Source organism: Pristiophorus japonicus, chromosome 15 (genome assembly GCF_044704955.1).
Source record: "Pristiophorus japonicus isolate sPriJap1 chromosome 15, sPriJap1.hap1, whole genome shotgun sequence".
NCBI classification, from domain to species: Eukaryota; Metazoa; Chordata; class Chondrichthyes; family Pristiophoridae; genus Pristiophorus; species Pristiophorus japonicus.
In genome coordinates this window covers 147,532,078-147,549,600 of record NC_091991.1, presented here as the reverse complement: position 1 = coordinate 147,549,600, position 17,523 = coordinate 147,532,078, and the positions used below count along the sequence as shown (strand labels likewise).

Below are 17,523 nucleotides of genomic sequence, written 5' to 3'. Positions count from 1 at the left end.
AGGTTCACTTGGTTGATTCCGGAGATGAAGGGGTTGACTAGTGTGGACCTCTACTCATTGGAATTCAGAAGAATGAGGTATGATCTTATCGAAACGTATAAGATTATGAGGGGGCTTGACAAGGTGGATGCAGAGAGGATGTTTCCACTGATGGGGGAGACTAGAACTAGAGGGCATGATCTTAGAATAAGGGGCCGTTCATTTAAAACAGAGATGAGGAGAAATTTCCTCTGAGGGTCGTAAATCTGTGGAATTTGCTGCCTCAGGGAGCTGTGGAAGCTGAGACATTGAATAAATTTAAGACAGAAATGGACAGTTTCTTAAATGATAAGGGGTTATGGGGAGCGGGAAGTGGAGCTGAGTCCATAATCAGATCAGCCATGATCGTTTTGAATGGCGGAGCAGGCGTGAGGGGCCGTATGGCCTACTCCTGTTCCTATTTCTTACGTTCATATGTTTATCCCACCAGTGTTGATGCTATAGCTCCTCAATCTGTACTGCAGAGAAACACTTGCGCTGAAACCAACTCTTCTTCTCGGCTTCACAAGTTGCTGCAAGTTTGGTCAAAGTATTTTATAAGTAAAATAAACAGGGGCTGACTGCACGACTTTAACATGGAAACTGAATTACATCTGCACACTCTGATCAATTATCTCCTTCCCTCTAGCTCCCCCCTTTCTGCAACACACTTGGTCTTCAAATGCCACATGCAACATCGCAGATCAACTAGTATATCTGTGAGGCCTGTATCTTTCGCTATCAGTAAGGTGCACAATAGTTTTACCTGAGCCACTCATGATATGTTGCTTCAGCAAATTGGTTGTATCAGAGTACTGAGAGTGATCTGCTGTCGTGCTATAGTGAACACTCAAGGTCCCTCCCCCCACCACCACCTGTGAGCAATGCCACAAGAGATGTACTAGTATTCGCTCTAAAATGTGAATGCTTTTACTTTCTATATATTTTCCCAGATTGCTTCTTTAAGAAATAGGAGCAGGAGTAGGCCATTGGCCCCTCGAGTCTGCTCCATTCAATAAGATTATGGCTGATCTGATCCTGGCCTCAACTCCACTTCCCTGCCTGCTCCCCATAACTCTCGATTCCCTTATCATTCAAAAATCTTTCTCTTCATCTATGCCTATCTGTCCCACACATGTGTCAATGGAGCCCAATGACTGGAAATTTGGATTCCATTTAGAAACCTAAGACATAAGAAATAGGAGCAAGAGAAGGCCATTTGGCCCCTCGAGCCTGCTCCGCCATTTAATAAGATCATGGCTGATCTGATCTTGGGCTCAGCTCCACTTCCCCGCCTGCTCCCCATTACCCTTTATTCCATTTTGAAAGTATTCATTTTGAAAGCACCAAAGATTTGAAATGCAATTTTACCAGTCCAAACTCTGTTGGCAAATACAAAATGGTTTTGCTTAAAGAACTGGAGGTTCCTCTTACCTGATCAGTAGATCCCTTAGATTTGCAAATTCACAGTGTGCGCCGTTTTCAACTGGAAAAGGTGAAGAGAACAAATCAGCAAGGGTCCAGAGAATCAATATAATTATTAACAGGGTTACAGCACAACCTCAAATTAAGGGTCCTCCCTTCTCTCAATAACAATAAACTCTAAAACTAAGAAATTTCCACTTTATTTGTAGTTTGAGCTCACATTGCTCTCACATAATGGAAAGGATAAAGGTCCCTATTTGATTTAATCTTTTAAATTATGCAGTCTTGGAACTCAGGTACCAGTATTCCTGCAAAAGTATAATTATGAGAGCTAAACTCCACATTCCCTTTGGGGAAGAGGTTCTCTGTTCTTAGTTAGCATTTACAGTTTGAATCAGAAACATGTGAATTAAGCACTAAAAAAAAAATCTGGCAACAGATTAGTTACACGCTGGCATCTTCATGGCTCATTGTGCAGTGCGGCTCCTTGTTAAAACATTTTAGCAGCAATACGTAAATACACAGTAAATAAAAAGCAACCTCCAACCTTGGCAACAGTCCTTAGAAGGTACCAGGAGTTTGCTGTAGTATACGGTGTAGTGTGATAAAAGGCAACGGCATTGAGAGAGATACGGTTATAATCAAGAGCTTCACGGCGTGTGTGCATGCATGCGTGCGCGCACGCGTTGAGGGGGGGGGGGGGGGGAAGTGTGAACACACGGCATAAAGTCGGCATGAGTTACATATTTGGCACCTTTGCCCGCACTATGCTGCAAAGGCAGCATTTTAGTAATTCTCCGAATGTGCCAATAGGAACAGTAATAACGGTCTTTCTCAATCACAAGATGTCTGACCAGCATTCACTTAAGACACCGGCATTAAATGCTTCTATTCATGGCTGCTGAAAGACAAGTGCCACCAGCCACCCAGCTCTCCCGGCCTTTGAGCTTGAATGGAATGAGATCAAAGGACGGTGGCCCCAAGGGGACCACTTTAGGAGTTTGAATTTTAAACAATCCTCTGCTGTTGTTACTATCCTATCAGTCCCATTCATAATTCAGATCTACCCGAGTTTCATTGTTAAATGTTAGCAGATTAGTTTGGGCCTGAACTTTGGCCACTAAATTGAAAGCAAAACATTAATTGTACACAAAGAGGTCTTTGGAATATTTACATTTTATTGGCATTAAAGTTTATGGATTAAAAAAATTTTTTTTTAAACATTTATCGTTGCCTCCCCACAGTGGCATGGATGAGAATGGGAGCCCAGAATGGAAGATTAAACCTACCCGTGCCTACTACACCTATGGAAACTATTGGTATTCCAATATTTTGGACCACCACATCTACACCATAGATCCGCCTGGCTGCATTTCAGATGTACCATTGAAATCTACTGAAATTATAGGAGATATTTTATAGTTTGAGAGCTTCTGCTTTTTGGCTGACGGGTTCTACTGAACAGAATGTCCATGGAGGATGTCTTCAGGGTACTAGCTCCGCTGCAGGGCCCTGATTTAAAGGTATTAATGAGGCCCGAGTCAGGCAGGCACCTCAGCCGCCTATTAAACCAGCGGTGGGAAGATGGTGGGGTGGAAAACCAGTGGTAATTCTGCCACTTTGATTTTCACTCCAGTACCTCACGGTTTGGAGGGAGTTAAAATCCCCCCCCCCCCCCCTCCATCATGTTCATTTCATGAATTCTGCCACCCCCCGCCACCATTGAGAGCCTCGGTAGTTTTGCTTAATTTTTGATTTGTCTTTTTTGAATGGAAACTTGCCATCCAGCTTTCTCGAATGTTCCTGTGTGAGCGGGCAGCAGGTGGCTCATATAGTACAAAACTGGCAGATCTTAAAGCCCCTTTTTATCAGGTTTCTTTGATATGTAAAAAGAAACAAGGCAAATTTTAAACTTGTGACCCCCAAATGTTGAATTTGTAAGACCAGAATCGAAGAGATGTCCTGTAGAGCCCGACACCTCCCTTGCTGACTTACGTTTAACTCCTGCAATGCTACATGTTATTGGATTGACATGTCCAGAGGATTCAGGGACACTTTTGTGTTGCCAATCGTAAATTGCCCCACAAGTGAGTGTGGATCTGATCATATCCAAGCACTTCGGTCTGTTCTGTTTATGTTGCACAGTGTGGGTCAAAAGTCAAAGTTTATGAAATGCATTTACTTTCAATAAAATATATTTACAGGTACAAACTCCTAAACTGCCAATCTGGAATAAATGTGTGTTGATCCAGCACCTCCTGACTACCATCTGTCACCCCTAATCCACACTAATCCTGTGCAATGTATGTCTTCATACATTTCTCCTGTTTAAGGAACGACAAAACCAAAATCAGGACATTGCAGCATATTTTCCATATTTCCATGTTGCCCGCATATCTACTCCACGTGATGATTGCAAAATTGGAAGATTTTAGGATTGTTTTTGTTGAAGGATTCAATCAAAGTTTTGGTCGGATATTGGTTTCCACGGAGACGGGAGAGCACCAGCTGATGTGTTCTTATTTACCTCAAGGTAACACATCACTGTGTCCAGATGGTGCAGCATTTGTATTCAGCAGGTGTTGTTTGATGGTTTTGCCAGGCCAATTTAATGGAAGTAAAAGTTAAATAATATTGCCCATATCTTTCAAATCAGTGACAAAGTAAGATGTATAAAATTAATCTGCAGTTTCATACCAAAAACAGTTGGGGAGTTAGAAACACTCTGCACCGTGCAGTACAACGCTACTTAGCGTAATCCAAGTAAAGCCAATGTTTGCTTTAAAATCAGTAATATGACTGCTCCATGTAACCATGCCACACACAGTACTTATAACATTGTATGGAAACAAAACAAAGTCTTGCAGTTAAGTGACTAATGCAAATACTTCAGCGCTGTTTCCAAAAATAATAAAGCAGACGGCATTATTGAATCTGTCCAGTCTACATTTTACCGGCTGGTTTGCTGACATGGTTTCAATTTGGTACTAGATTTCCCGCAGTTTGTTGACGCAACAAATATTACCAGAGTGTTCCTGATAAACGTTGCTGACCACAATTACAAATGTTTTGTGATTAAAAATGCAACCTCAATGCTACCTACAAATCCTGATTCTAAGATTGAAATTACATAGAATTATATAGAATATACTGCAAAGATACAGGCCATTCGGCCCAACCAGTCCATGCCGGCCACTGGAGCCTCCTCCTATCCTTCCTCATCTAACTCTCAGCATAACCCTCTATTCCCTTCTCCCTCAGATGCCTAATTAGCCTCCCCTTAAATGCATCAATAGTATTCGCCTCAACTACTCCAACATATTTTGTCCATTTCACAACTATTCAGTCATTCATGGGTTTCTCGAGAATAAGCTTGCTATATAACATATGGGGACCTCTGGGATGCTGAATAGAAGCTAATCAGTAACCGTGGGTGCAAGGAAAAATGTTTGTTCAGATTGAGCTTTGTATTTACTTTGGGCTTTCGTTTACAATGTACTAAAATGTCGGGGCGGTTCAGGAGGGAAGCTGCCCAACGACCACCAGTTAGATCTGAAGTGCCACCTTGCTCCATTCTGTTCACAGAATATGGTTGCATTCCTCGCCCTACAAAGTGCCTAGAGTCTAAAGCTGTGACTTTTGGCAGCTGAATGGGCTGGGCCTGAATGTCTAGGCTGCATATTTTTTGTCAATGACTGGCACGCACTCTGTCTGAATGGGGGAAATTAGCAGAGAGAGAAAGAGAGCGCTGTGAACAGTACAAGACAAAAGGAACAAATACCCCAATGTTCTTTTTATAAGAATAACTACAGCATTTTCCACAATCTAGCAACAAAGGGGAGATGAGAGGCTCGATGTTTCCTTGCTGCCTTCACAATCAGATCCTTTTAGTTTTAGCCTCCCATTAAGCAATGTTTTTTTAAAAAATTGGCAGGGGTGTGAACATGTTTCAAAAATACTGTACAGCAATAATACTTCACTGTCAACAAGATATACGAGATTCTTACTTTAAACCATTAGGGTATGTCAGTAGTTTAACATGCTTTTTCACTGTTGCTTTTAATAGTAGTCTCCTGGGTGGATATGAGTAAAGACCAGGTTCAACTGTTGTAATTGAAACACCTTGAGCATGGAGAGTTTTCTTTTGCAAATTGAAGTTAATTTGTGGTGCGAGCAGAATTATTTAGGAAAAGGTTCATTACATTGTCAAGAAGTGTTAGTTTAATGCTGTTTTCTGGGCAGGTTATGCAGTAGATTCCTAACATTACAACTGTGACGACACTTCAAAAGTACTTAATTGGCTGTAAAGAGCTTTGGAACATCCTGAGGTCGTGAAGGGCGCTATAGAAATGCACGTCTTTCTTTTAGATCAGCATTGTGGAAAGTTAGTGTTGGTTTCTGACTGGGTCAACTCTGATTATCTGAACGTATGTGACTGGTGGCGGTTATTGCGGCCATACTGCATGCTTCAGGTTGTAGCTGAAAAGGCATCCCGAGGAATCTAACAGGGCCTTGTGACAATTAGTGGTGCTTGTTGTGTTACTCTAAACTCTTGGGTGGCATTCAAATCTGACGTATCACTCGTTCAGTAAATGGACACCCCAGTTGGACGATCCTTGCTCTCAATTAAACAGGAGAGAATTCTTACCCTTGGAAATCTTTTGCTCAAAGGGCATAGATTTATGATTGGCAAAAGAACCAGAGACAACATGGGGAAATATTTTGACGCAGCGAGTTGCTATGATCTGGAATGCCTGAAAAGGTAGTGGAAGCAGGTTCAATAGTGACTTTCAAAAGGCGAATTGGATCAATACTTGAAGGGGAAAATTTTGCAGGGGTATTGGGAAAAAGCGGGGGAGTGGGGAACAATTGGAAAGCTCTTTCAAAGAGCTGGCACAGGCATGATGGTCCGAGCCCAGCCTAGCCTAGATTATGTGCTGTATCATTCTATGATATACTTCTACAATGGCCATTTTGAACAAAGACTTCATACACTGAATCTTATTCAACAGCTTTCTGAGTTGAGTGGTTTGGCTGTTTCTCAGTCTGGTTTGTTGCTCTAGTATACAAACTAAAAAAAGGATGGAACTGCAAATCCGAGTTCTGAATCTGACGCAGTCACCTGACTTTGTCTTTCAAATGCTGATTGACCTGCTGTCTATTCCCTCCAGTTTGGGAGTATTTCACCGAGAACACTGGATTAAAGTGATAATTTGCTCAAGCATTATTCACCTACATTATAATTGAAGAATGGCTGGTTGAAAGAAATAGGTTAACAGCTCTGCCGCTTTATAGAGACCACTACAGAATGTTTAAAACTAAAGCAATAAGCCAAAGCTGCACATCTTTAGCCAGGTACTTTTGTGAGGAATTCTCAAATTTTTTCACCAGCAAATTAGCCTGGAAATTACTCTGTGATTTTGATGTGCAAACATGTGACACATTCATATCAAATTTCTACGTCGGCTACTTAGCAAAGTTGTTAACCTGTTTATCTTAAATGGGTTAATTCTCAGATGATGAATATAGCACCTCGGATTAATATAGCGCCTTTCACATCCTCAGACTGTTCCAATTTTTGAATTGTAGTCACTGTTGTAATGTTGGCAAATGTGGCAGCCAATTTGCACACAGCAAGTTCCCAAAAACGGCAAGACGATAAATGACTAGTTAATCTGTTTTTAGTGATGTTGATTGAGGGATCAATTTTGGCCAAGACACTGAGATAACTCCCCCGCTCTTCTTCAAATAGTGCCATGGGATCTTTTGCATCCACCCAAGTGACCTGGCAGCACCCAAATGTCTCACCCAAATGACGATACCTCTGACTCCCTCAGTACTACACCCACTGAAGTGTCAGCCTAGATTATGTGCATAAGTCTTGGAGCGGGGCTTGAACCTTCTAATTAACGGTGCTAAAACATTTGACAAAGTAACTTGATAAGCCTGTGTTATGGTAATATTGCACAATGTTATATAGAGTTTGAGCAAACTGAGTATTTCTTTTCCATAAACCCCTGCTACTATTGTACAATAAACACCAAGTCCAATTGGCTAGTTTTCTATCTTTGATCAAGATAATGCATTAATAACTTGAGCTCCTGAATACATAAGAATGCAGGTGTTAGGATTAGAATAAATATTGTTAATGGTAATTACTTAGTTTAGATAAAGCGAAGAATTTACTTTCTGCGGAGGCATTCTCATTAGAAGTCTTTTACTGCACAGATAATTCATCGACGAGCAGTGAAAAGTTTCTAGGTAGCATGTCTGTCGTGGGAATTGAAAGTTGAGCATGTGGCACTGTTCTGTTGAACAATGCAGGTGAGTCAGTGAAAGCAGTGCTGCCAGTTAGTGTGAATGTGTGCTGTGAGCCCTAAACTGCCTTTCAAGCTTCACTTCCAAAGCAAGGGATTCCAGCAACAAGGCAGGTGGGACAATCACATGTTGCTGAATAATGTACACAATTTATTTTTAACCCATTGGTGGTACAAAATATAACCTGTATGGTTAATTGCCTTTGAATTCATAATTTCTCAGAGGTTAATAATTAGTTTATATCTGGTAGCAGCACAACATTTAAACTCAGAAGTAAATTGGGTTTGTTAACACCAATATCCACAGCTTATTGATCGACTTGGAACTGCGACTTCTTTTACCTTCGATAATTCCCCACTTGGTTTTCCTGCCCAAAATCTTCTTCCCGTTCACTTGATGTTCCTGGTCAGTGCCCACAACGGCAAAGGGAATTTTTTCCTGTAGGAGGGAAACCACAAGAGCAGTTAGTACTTATAAAAAAGAAAGAACTTGCATTTATATATTGCCTTTCATGAGCTCAGGACTCCCCAAAACACTTTGCAGCCATGGAAGTACTTTTGAAGTGTAGCCAATTTGCACACAGCAAGGTCCCACAAACAGCAATGTATTTTCCTCTGCTTCAAATATTCATCCAAATTTTTCCATATGAGGTAATGTCTCCACTTCAGCCAGCCCCTGTGGCAAAGCATTCCATGATCCAACAATCCTATGAATCAATAAACTATATAGGATTAATGGCACAGAAACACGCCATTCGACCGAACCTATCCATGCTGACGTTTATGCTCCACTCGAGCCTCCTTCCTTCTTTCCTCATCTAAATCTATCAGCATAACCCTCTATTCCCTTCTCCCTCATATGCTTGTCTAGCCTCATCTTAAATGCATCTATACTATTCGCTTTAACCACTCCCTGTGGTAATGAGTTCCACATTCTCACCACTCTTTGGGAAAAAGATTTTCTTCTGAATTCCCCATTGGATTTCTTGGTGACTATCTTATATTGATGTTCTAGTTATGCTCTTTCCCACAAGTGGAAACATTATCTCCGTATCCACTCCATCAAAATCTTACATCATTTTAAAGACCTCTATTAGGTCACCCATCAGTCTTATTTTCAAAAGAAAAGAGACCCAGCCTGTTCATCCTTTCCTGATATGTATACCCTTGCATGTCTGGTATCATCCTTGTAAATCTTGTCTGCTCCCTCTACAGTGTCTCTATATCCTTTTTATAATATGACGGCCTGAACTGCATGCAGTACTCCAAGTGTGTTTAACTAAGCATTACTTGCCTACTTTTCAATTCTGTACCTCTAGAAACAAACCCTAGTGCTTGGCTTGTTCTTTTATGGCCTTGCTAACCTATGTTCCAACTTTTAGTGATTTGTGTATTGGTATATTCCGAGATCCCTTTGTTCCTCTTTCCCACCTAGACTCGCACCTCCAAGTAATAAATGACCTCCCTATTCTTCCTACTAAAATGCAATACCTCACATTTATCTGTGTTGAACTTTATTTGCCAATTATATGCCCTTTCTGCAAGTTTTATTAATGTCCTCCTGTAATTTGTTGCAGTCCTCCTCAGTAGTGGCGATCACCCTCAATTTGGTGTCATCTGCAAATTTAGAAATTGTGTCTTTGATTCAAGTCTAAATCATTATAATAAATTGTGAACAGTAGTGGTCCCAGCACTGATCTCTGTGGAACACCACTACCCACCTCTGCCAATGTGAATTGCCCCTACTCTCTGCTTTCTGTCTTGAAGCCAGCTAGCTATCCATTCTGCAATTTGTGCCCTGACTCCGCATTCTCTGACCTTGTTCATTCATCCATTATGGGGTAACTGTACACATTATTGTAACTGTGATACTAAATGGCCTGGACCAGTGTTACTCCATCTATAACATAGAAACATAGAAAATAGGTGCAGGAGTAGGCCATTCGGCCCTTTGAGCCTGCACCACCATTCAATAAGATCATGGCTGATCATTCTCTCAGTACCCCTTTCCTGGTTTCTCTCCATACCCCTTGATCCCTTTAGCCGTAAGAGCCATATCTAACTCCCTCTTGAATATATCCAATGAATTGGCATCAACAACTCTGCGGTAGGGAATTCCACAGGTTAACAACTCAGTGAAGATGTTTTTCTCATCTCAGTCCTGAATGGCCTACCCCTTATCCTAAGACTGTGTCCCTTGGTTCTGGACTTCCCCATCATTGGGAACATTCTTTCCGCATCTAACCTGTCCAGTCCCGTCAGAATTTATATGTTTCTATGAGATCACTTCTCATCCTTCTAAACTTCAATGTATAAAGGCCCAGTTGATCCAGTCTCTCCTCATATGTCAGTCCCACCATCCCAGGAATTAGTCTGGTGAACCTTCGCTGCCTCAATAGCAAGAAAGTCCTTCATTCGGAGACTAAAACTCAACACAATATTCGAGGTGAGATCTCACCAAGGCCATGTACAACTGCAGTAAGACCTCCCTGCTCCTATACTCAAATCCCCTAGCTATGAAGGCCAACATACCATTTGCCTTCTTCACTGCCTGCTGTACCTGCATGCCAACTTTCAATGACTGATGAACCATGATACCCAGGTCTCGTTGCACCTCCTCCTTTCCTAATCTGCCACCATTCAGATAATATTCTGCCTTCGTGTTTTTGCCCCGAAAGTGGATAACCTCACATTTATCCACATTATACTATATCTGCCATGCATTTGCCCACTCACCTAACCTGTCCAAGTCACCCTGCAGCCTTTTAGCATCCTCCTCACAGCTCACACCCCCACCAAGTTTAGTGTCATCTGCAAACTTGGAGATATTATACTCAATTCCTTCGTCTAAATCATTAATGTATATCGTAAAGAGCTGGGGTCCCAGCACCGAGCCCTGCAGCATTCCACTAGTTACTGCCTGCCATTATAAGTTGCCCATGATAACTGCTGTACCTTTATTGCACGCATCCCTAATTTCTTGTTTGATGTTGTCCCCATCCTCATTACTACTGTTTGCTGGTCTGTACACAACTTCCACTAGCGTTTTCTGCCCTTTGGTATTCCGTAGCTCCACCCTTACAGATTCCACATCATCCAAGCTAATGTCCTTTTTTACTATTGCATTAATTTCCTCTTTAACCAGCAACGCCACCCAGCCTCCTTTTCCTCTCTGCCTATCCTTCCTAAATGTTGAATATCCCTGGATGTTGAGTTCTCAGCCTTGGTCACCCTGGAGCCATGTCTCCGTGATGCCAATTACATCATATACGTTAACTGTTATCTGCGCAGTTAATTTGTCCACCTTATTCCAAATACTCCTCGCATTGAGGCACAGAGCCTTCAGCTTGTCTTTTTAACACCCTTTGCCCCTTTAGGATTTTGCTGTAATGTGGCCTTTTTTTCTTTTTGCCTTGGGTTTCTCCCCTCCACTTTTACTTTTCTTCTATCTTTTGCTTCTGCCCCCATTCTACTTCCCTCTGTCTCCCTGCATAGGTTCCCATCCCCCTGCCATATTAGTTTAACCCCTCTCAACTTCTCTCACTCTTTTAGCGACAATTTTAAATTGATAACTGCTCATAAACGACTTCCCAATTAGGTTCAAAATTGTCCCAGTGGCTCAGCTTGCTCCTTATAGCAATAGTTTCTCACCCCTGGAATCATCCTGGTGAATCTAAACTGTGCACTCTCTAGGGCTATAATATCATTCCTATAGTGTGGTGACCCAAATTGTACACATTACTCTGTGATATACTAAAAGGTTTGGACCAGTGTTATTCCATCTGTAACTGTCTACTTGGAGGTCGATGGATCTCTTGTCGATTGACTGATATAAGAAACTCAATATGTGGGAATCATTAATCACAATAACAACTTGCATTTATACAGTTTGTTTAATCCCAAGGTGCTTTACAGGAGCATTATCAGACAGAATTTGACACCAAGCCACATTGAGATATTAGACCAGGTTGGTGGTAGGTAACTTAAAGGAAGAGAGAGAATCGGAGAAGTTTAGAGAGGGAATTCCAGAGCTTCGGGCCTAAACAGCTGAAGGCACGAACGTCAATGATGGAGCGATGGAAAATCTGGGATGTGCAAGAGGCCAGAATTGGAGGAGCGCAGAGATCTCGGAGGGTTGCATCACTGAAACTGGAGCCAGAAGCTCAGGGAGATAAAACAGACGAATCTTATGAACCATCTAAATAAGAGGACATAGTTATCATTGCTTTAGCATTCCTGATATCTGTAACATGTGTTATTTCAATCAGACAAGTAAATTGAGCTACTGAAAGTTTAGCTAAAAAATAACGCAACAAATTTAGGCAATAATTTCGACACTTTGCTTAGTCTTTATTTGCACAACTAGACAAATGGTCTACACAAATAGGTGAATCAGAAATAATCGTACATAATCTGATGGACTATGAAATTAAAGAGATGGGAAAGGCAGATATACAAGACCCTCAACAAAAGGTTGACGCAGGGTCATTGACCTGAAACATTAACTCTGTTTCTCTCTCCACAGATGCTGCCTGACCTGCTGAGTATTTCCAGCACTTTGTTTTCATTTCAGATTTCCAGCATCCACAGTATTTTGCTTTTGTGTTATACAAGAACCATTCCGGCTGCACTTTGTATTTACTTTCAAGCACCATACAAACACAGCAAGTATATGAATTTCAAATTTTTTTTAAAATGGAACTCAATTTTAATTTGTAAAATGTTAATTGAATTGTTGAATCTGGTTTTACTGTTATGCAAGTTTGACACTTTGTGGAACAATAAATTTGTCAGCTCGGCAGTGATTTACAGATATGGTCAATCCGTCTTCTTTATTACCTTTCTACCAGATTCAGCCTGGAGAACCGAGTAATCCATATATTTATCATTCCATATAATACAGTCTGGCAGGGAACGTTACTGGGAATTCTCAAATCTTTGCGGCCAATTTACATTATAAGATTGCTGCAGAAACAGTCACTAATCAATTTGACTAGTTTGGACTTTTATATGATGGGTGTTTATCTCAACTTCAACCTTTCACATTTCTGGTTACGACAGGGCCTCGTGAAGCTGGTTATTATTAGTGTCAAAAGGGTAGATCTGACTGTGACTAACATTGAGGCATTTTGGGTTCAGTTAAAGATATGAGTCTGGCTGATGTACATGAGAACAGAGACTATAGTATGCTGGAATAAAACAAAGAGCAGTTTTAATATGCAATTACAAAAAGAAAAATACTGCAGATGCTGGAATCAAATAAAAACAGAAAATGCTGGAAATCTCAACGGGTCAGGGAGCATCTGTGGAGAAAAACAGAATTATTGTTTCAGGTCGATGACCCTTCGTCAGATCTGGAAAAAGTTCAAAATGTAACAGATTCTTAAGGGAGAGCAAGGGCACTGAAAGGGCGATGGAAGGAAATAACAAAAGGGAAGGTCTGTGATAGGGTGGAAGGCAGGAGAGATTTGAGAGACAAAAGGGATGATGGGCCAAATTGAGATGGTAATGCCACAAGTTAGCAAACAAACTTGGATAGGTTAGGTGAGTGGGCAAATGCGTGGCAGATGAAGTATAATGTGGATAAATGTGAGGTTATCCACTTTGGTGGTAAAAACAGAGAGACAGACTATTATTTGAATGTGACAGATTAGAAAAAGGGGAGGTGCAACGAGACCTGGGTGTCATGGTACATCAGTCATTGAAGGTTGGCATGCAGGTACAGCAGGCGGTTAAGAAAGCAAATGGCATGTTGGCCTTCATAGCGAGGGGATTTGAATACAGAGGCAGGGAGGTGTTGCTACAGTTGTACAGGGCCTTGGTGAGGCCACACCTGGAGTATTGTGTACAGTTTTGGTCTCCTAACTTGAGGAAGGACATTCTTGCTATTGAGGGAGTGCAGCGAAGATTCACCAGACTGATTCCCGGGATGGTGGGACTGACCTATCAAGAAAGACTGGATCAACTGGGCTTGTATTCACTGGAGTTCAGAAGAGTGAGAGGGGACCTCATAGAAACGTTTAAAATTCTGACGGGTTTGGACAGGTTGGATGCAGGAAGAATGTTCCCAATGTTGGGGAAGTCCAGAACCAGAGGTCACAGTCTAAGGATAAGGGGTAAGCCATTTAGGACCGAGATAAGGAGAAACTTCTTCACCCAGAGAGTGGTGAACCTGTGGAATTCTCTACCACAGAAAGTAGTTGAGGCCAATTCACTAAATATATTCAAAAGGGAGTTAGATGAAGTCCTTACTACTCGGGGGATCAAGGGGTATGGCGTGAAAGTAGGAATAGGGTACTGAAGTTGCATGTTCAGCCATGAACTCATTGAAATGGCGGTGCAGGCTAGAAGGGCTGAATGGCCTGCTCCTGCACCTATTTTCTATGTTTCTAAAAGATGAGTCTAGATAGGGTGTGAATGGCAGAATAATTATCAACTGTCATGGGAAACAGAAAAAAATAATAAAAAGGGGAGGGGTTTGTAAAAAAAGGGAGGAAATGGAACTAAAATTTTAATGTTAATCCCTGTTATTTTCAAAATCATTTGCATTGTTTTGTCCAGAAGTATCTGTGATATCTGTTGGTGTCCTGCAGCACAAATATCAACTTGAAAGGGTTCAAGAGTTACCCTCAAACACCAACCATCCTTAGTGTGTTTGATATCCTGTGGATGTCCAACAACCTGATTGTAATTGTGAGAAGTATACATTTGATTTCCTCTATTTGTGGGTAGAACTTCAAAGGAGATTCCTACATTACAACAGTGACTACGCTTCAAAAGTACTTCATTGACTGTAAAATGCTTTGAGACATCATGAGGTTGTGAACGGCGCTATATAAATGCAAGTCTTTCTTCTTTTGAGTTGCAACATACATCTCAGGCACACTTGAGCCAATTCAGCAGTCCTCTTTGAAGCCATGAAATGGGCAGGAGGCTTTGTGGTCGGTTAGTAGCAAACCCTTGTGTAGAGTTATGGTCAGGTCCAGCTTTACTGTTGAGTTTTAGTGCCAGAAATATGACTTATTTTCTGTATTCCAAAGGAATAGCTATGGTCTGTATAATACTTTAAATATGTGGTGCGTCTTTGCTACTGTTTACTTATCTGCATATTGTTAATATAAATCTATTTGGTAGTTTATAGCCAGAGTCATGATCTGATGGAGCGTTTATTCTACCATGTGTTAAAGCAGAGGAGATCACATGTGATCCAGTAAGCTGAATACAGTAACAAAGATTACTGTTCAACCCCTTAGGCTCACTATATTTACACAAATATTGGGCACACTTTTTTTTTAGGGAATGAGGGCCAATTTACTGGAGTGGACTTTGGCACTGAGCAAATGAAATGAAAAAGCACAGAAACGGCGACCCTTGACCTTTGTGTGCAGCTCTCCCTTGGTTAGTTTGCCGGGTGCCACTTCCCCAGCCAATCCCTGTTGAGCCCACAATCCTCTCTGATAAAAGGGAGGGGCAAATCTATCTTTGTGGTGTTATATTTAATTGGAGACCCAACTGCAAAACACGGGGCCAACATTAATGTGGGTTTCTGATGCCTTGTACTATAGTGTGTGGTGTTGGCTGATGACGTACTGTATGTTTACAATTGATGGCCCTACGCAGGCTGCGGTTTTTGAGTAATAAATGCATACTTGATCTCAAGTTACAAAACTTCCCTTTAGCTGCAAAAACCCTGCACTGCAATGGGTTGATGCTCTAATATTAATACGGCGTGCCAGACAACAGTAGCATAAAGGTATGCCTTCCTGATTCCCCAAAGGCTAAATTCCCGATTCCAGGTGTGCAAGACACCAAGTAGGATTAATCACTTCATTTTAAAAGGGGTAGAGTTTACGCTTTGGGCACAATTGGCAAAAGGTGAGCAAATTGCGGCCAAAACTGGGCCCGTTTTGAAGAGTAATTTTTTTTCCCCCCTTAAGTTTTTGCTCAACCTCATTTGCACATTGCCAAACTCAAAATTACAAAGTATTCCAAATTATTTACAGCATAAAACAGGCCATGCCAGTGTTTATGGTCCACAAGAGCCTCCTCCCACTCCACTTCATCTAACCCTATCAACATAACTTTCTATTCCTTTCTCCCTCATGTACTTATCCAGCTTCCCTTTAAATGCATTGATACTATTCGCCTCAACTACTCCCTGTGGTAGCGAGTTCCACATTCTCGGGTAAAATCTGCCATGAACCAGTGTGATTGGGCAGCAGTTTAAATTGCAATTTAAATAAAATTATGCTTGAAAACATTTTCCTTGATATATTTAAGAGTGGTAACTAGATGCGGGTTGGTTAATACAGTTGTAAATGTGTTTACCACAAAAAATAAGCATTTTAACCAGAGTGTCAATCTACCGGTGAGTAACCCAATTGTAAATAACTGAAAATGTCTTAAAAACTACACAGAACCATTTCCTAGTTATATTCTTATTACATTTTTAAAAATTAAATTCAAAAGCTTTTAAACCGTTACAATTAATGTCCTTGCGGCCAAAAGAAACAGTTTAATTTTTGGAGCCTTCTCGAAGGCCTGCGATTAGCGGAAACTCCCAATGGTGATTCATTCATCCTGGGGGAGTGGTCAGTTTTGTAGGCGGAGCCGGCTTCTAGTGTAGTGTTTTTTTTTTAAACTAGTGCAAAAAATCGTGGAAACTCGATTTGCCCAGAGTATAATTTGTGTTTAATATTCCACGATCTTTCTGATTACGCTAATTTTAGGCAAATTGTGCTGAAAATACCAGCGCAACCAAGTGGAATCTCCAGGCCAAGATTTCAAACATACTGATACAGAAATTACTGTTGTTATTTTAAAGCGTTGAGGTACCATTTCTGAGGGCTACTTAGCAGAAATTCCTATTTTTGTTTACTTGTGATGTGCAATGCGGTCAATTCAAGCATGTTCGATATACATGGTTCATTTCCACTGCCGTGTTATTTACTAACCTGAACTAATATTTATTGTGCGAGTTGGTGATGCTTTACATTGGCATCAGTCCTGACAGCCTGAACAAAGTGCTTGAGAGACAAAACGTTATTCTTATTTGCTTGATTCGACTGAGGCCGAGATAGCAATCTGAGTCTCCCAGCTCTCAGCTTTCTGCAATGTTGCATTTTTGGAACAAGTTCTTCCGTTATTTAGTCAGATTGTGGAGCACCTTTCATGACCTCAGGACGTCCCAAAGCGCTTTGCAGCCAATGAAGTACAGGGTATTTTGTTTTTGGAAGTGTAGTCATTGTTGTCATGTAGGAAACATGGCAATCAATTTGCATGCAGCAAGATCCCAGAAACAGCAATGTGATAATGATCAGATTATCTGTTTTAGTGATGTTGGTTGAGGGATAAATATTGGCTGGGATGCCGGGGAGAACTCCCTGCTTTTCTTTGAAATAGCGCCGTGGGATCTTTTACGTTCAGCTGAGGGGGCAGACTTGGTTTAACGTCTCATCCAAAAGATGCCACCTGCCTCAGTACTGCTCTGGAATGTCAGGCTACATTTTTGTGCTCAGGTCTGTGGGGCGGGACTTAAAGCCACAACCTTCTGACTCAGAGGCGAGAGTGCTGTCCATGGAGCCACTGGTTGACACCTTACAGGCACAGGAAGGGCATGTGACTGCAGAACCATAACATGGCAGCACATCTTTCAGATGAAATGAGGAGAAAAGAGAGAGATTACTGGAGGGAGAGAATTTTTTTTTGTAAGATGCAATACTTTCCTGCTGTTTTTGGCAGAGGAAAAAAATGGAAGAAAATG

The 17,523-nt window shown here is 41.3% G+C and overlaps 1 protein-coding gene across 8 annotated transcripts in view; it reads right to left on the bottom strand.

The window, feature by feature from the left end:
- septin12 (septin 12) overlaps window positions 1-17,523 on the bottom strand; it is a 429,590-nt gene that overhangs the window by 14,860 nt on the left and 397,207 nt on the right. For all 8 annotated transcript variants that reach the window (XM_070901064.1, XM_070901066.1, XM_070901070.1 and 5 more), the window contains 2 exons: window positions 8,103-8,199; window positions 1,453-1,504 (listed from right to left, as the gene is read on the bottom strand). In XM_070901064.1, the coding sequence (XP_070757165.1) occupies window positions 1,453-1,504; window positions 8,103-8,199 (149 nt within the window). The remainder of the gene's footprint in view (window positions 1-1,452; window positions 1,505-8,102; window positions 8,200-17,523) is intronic.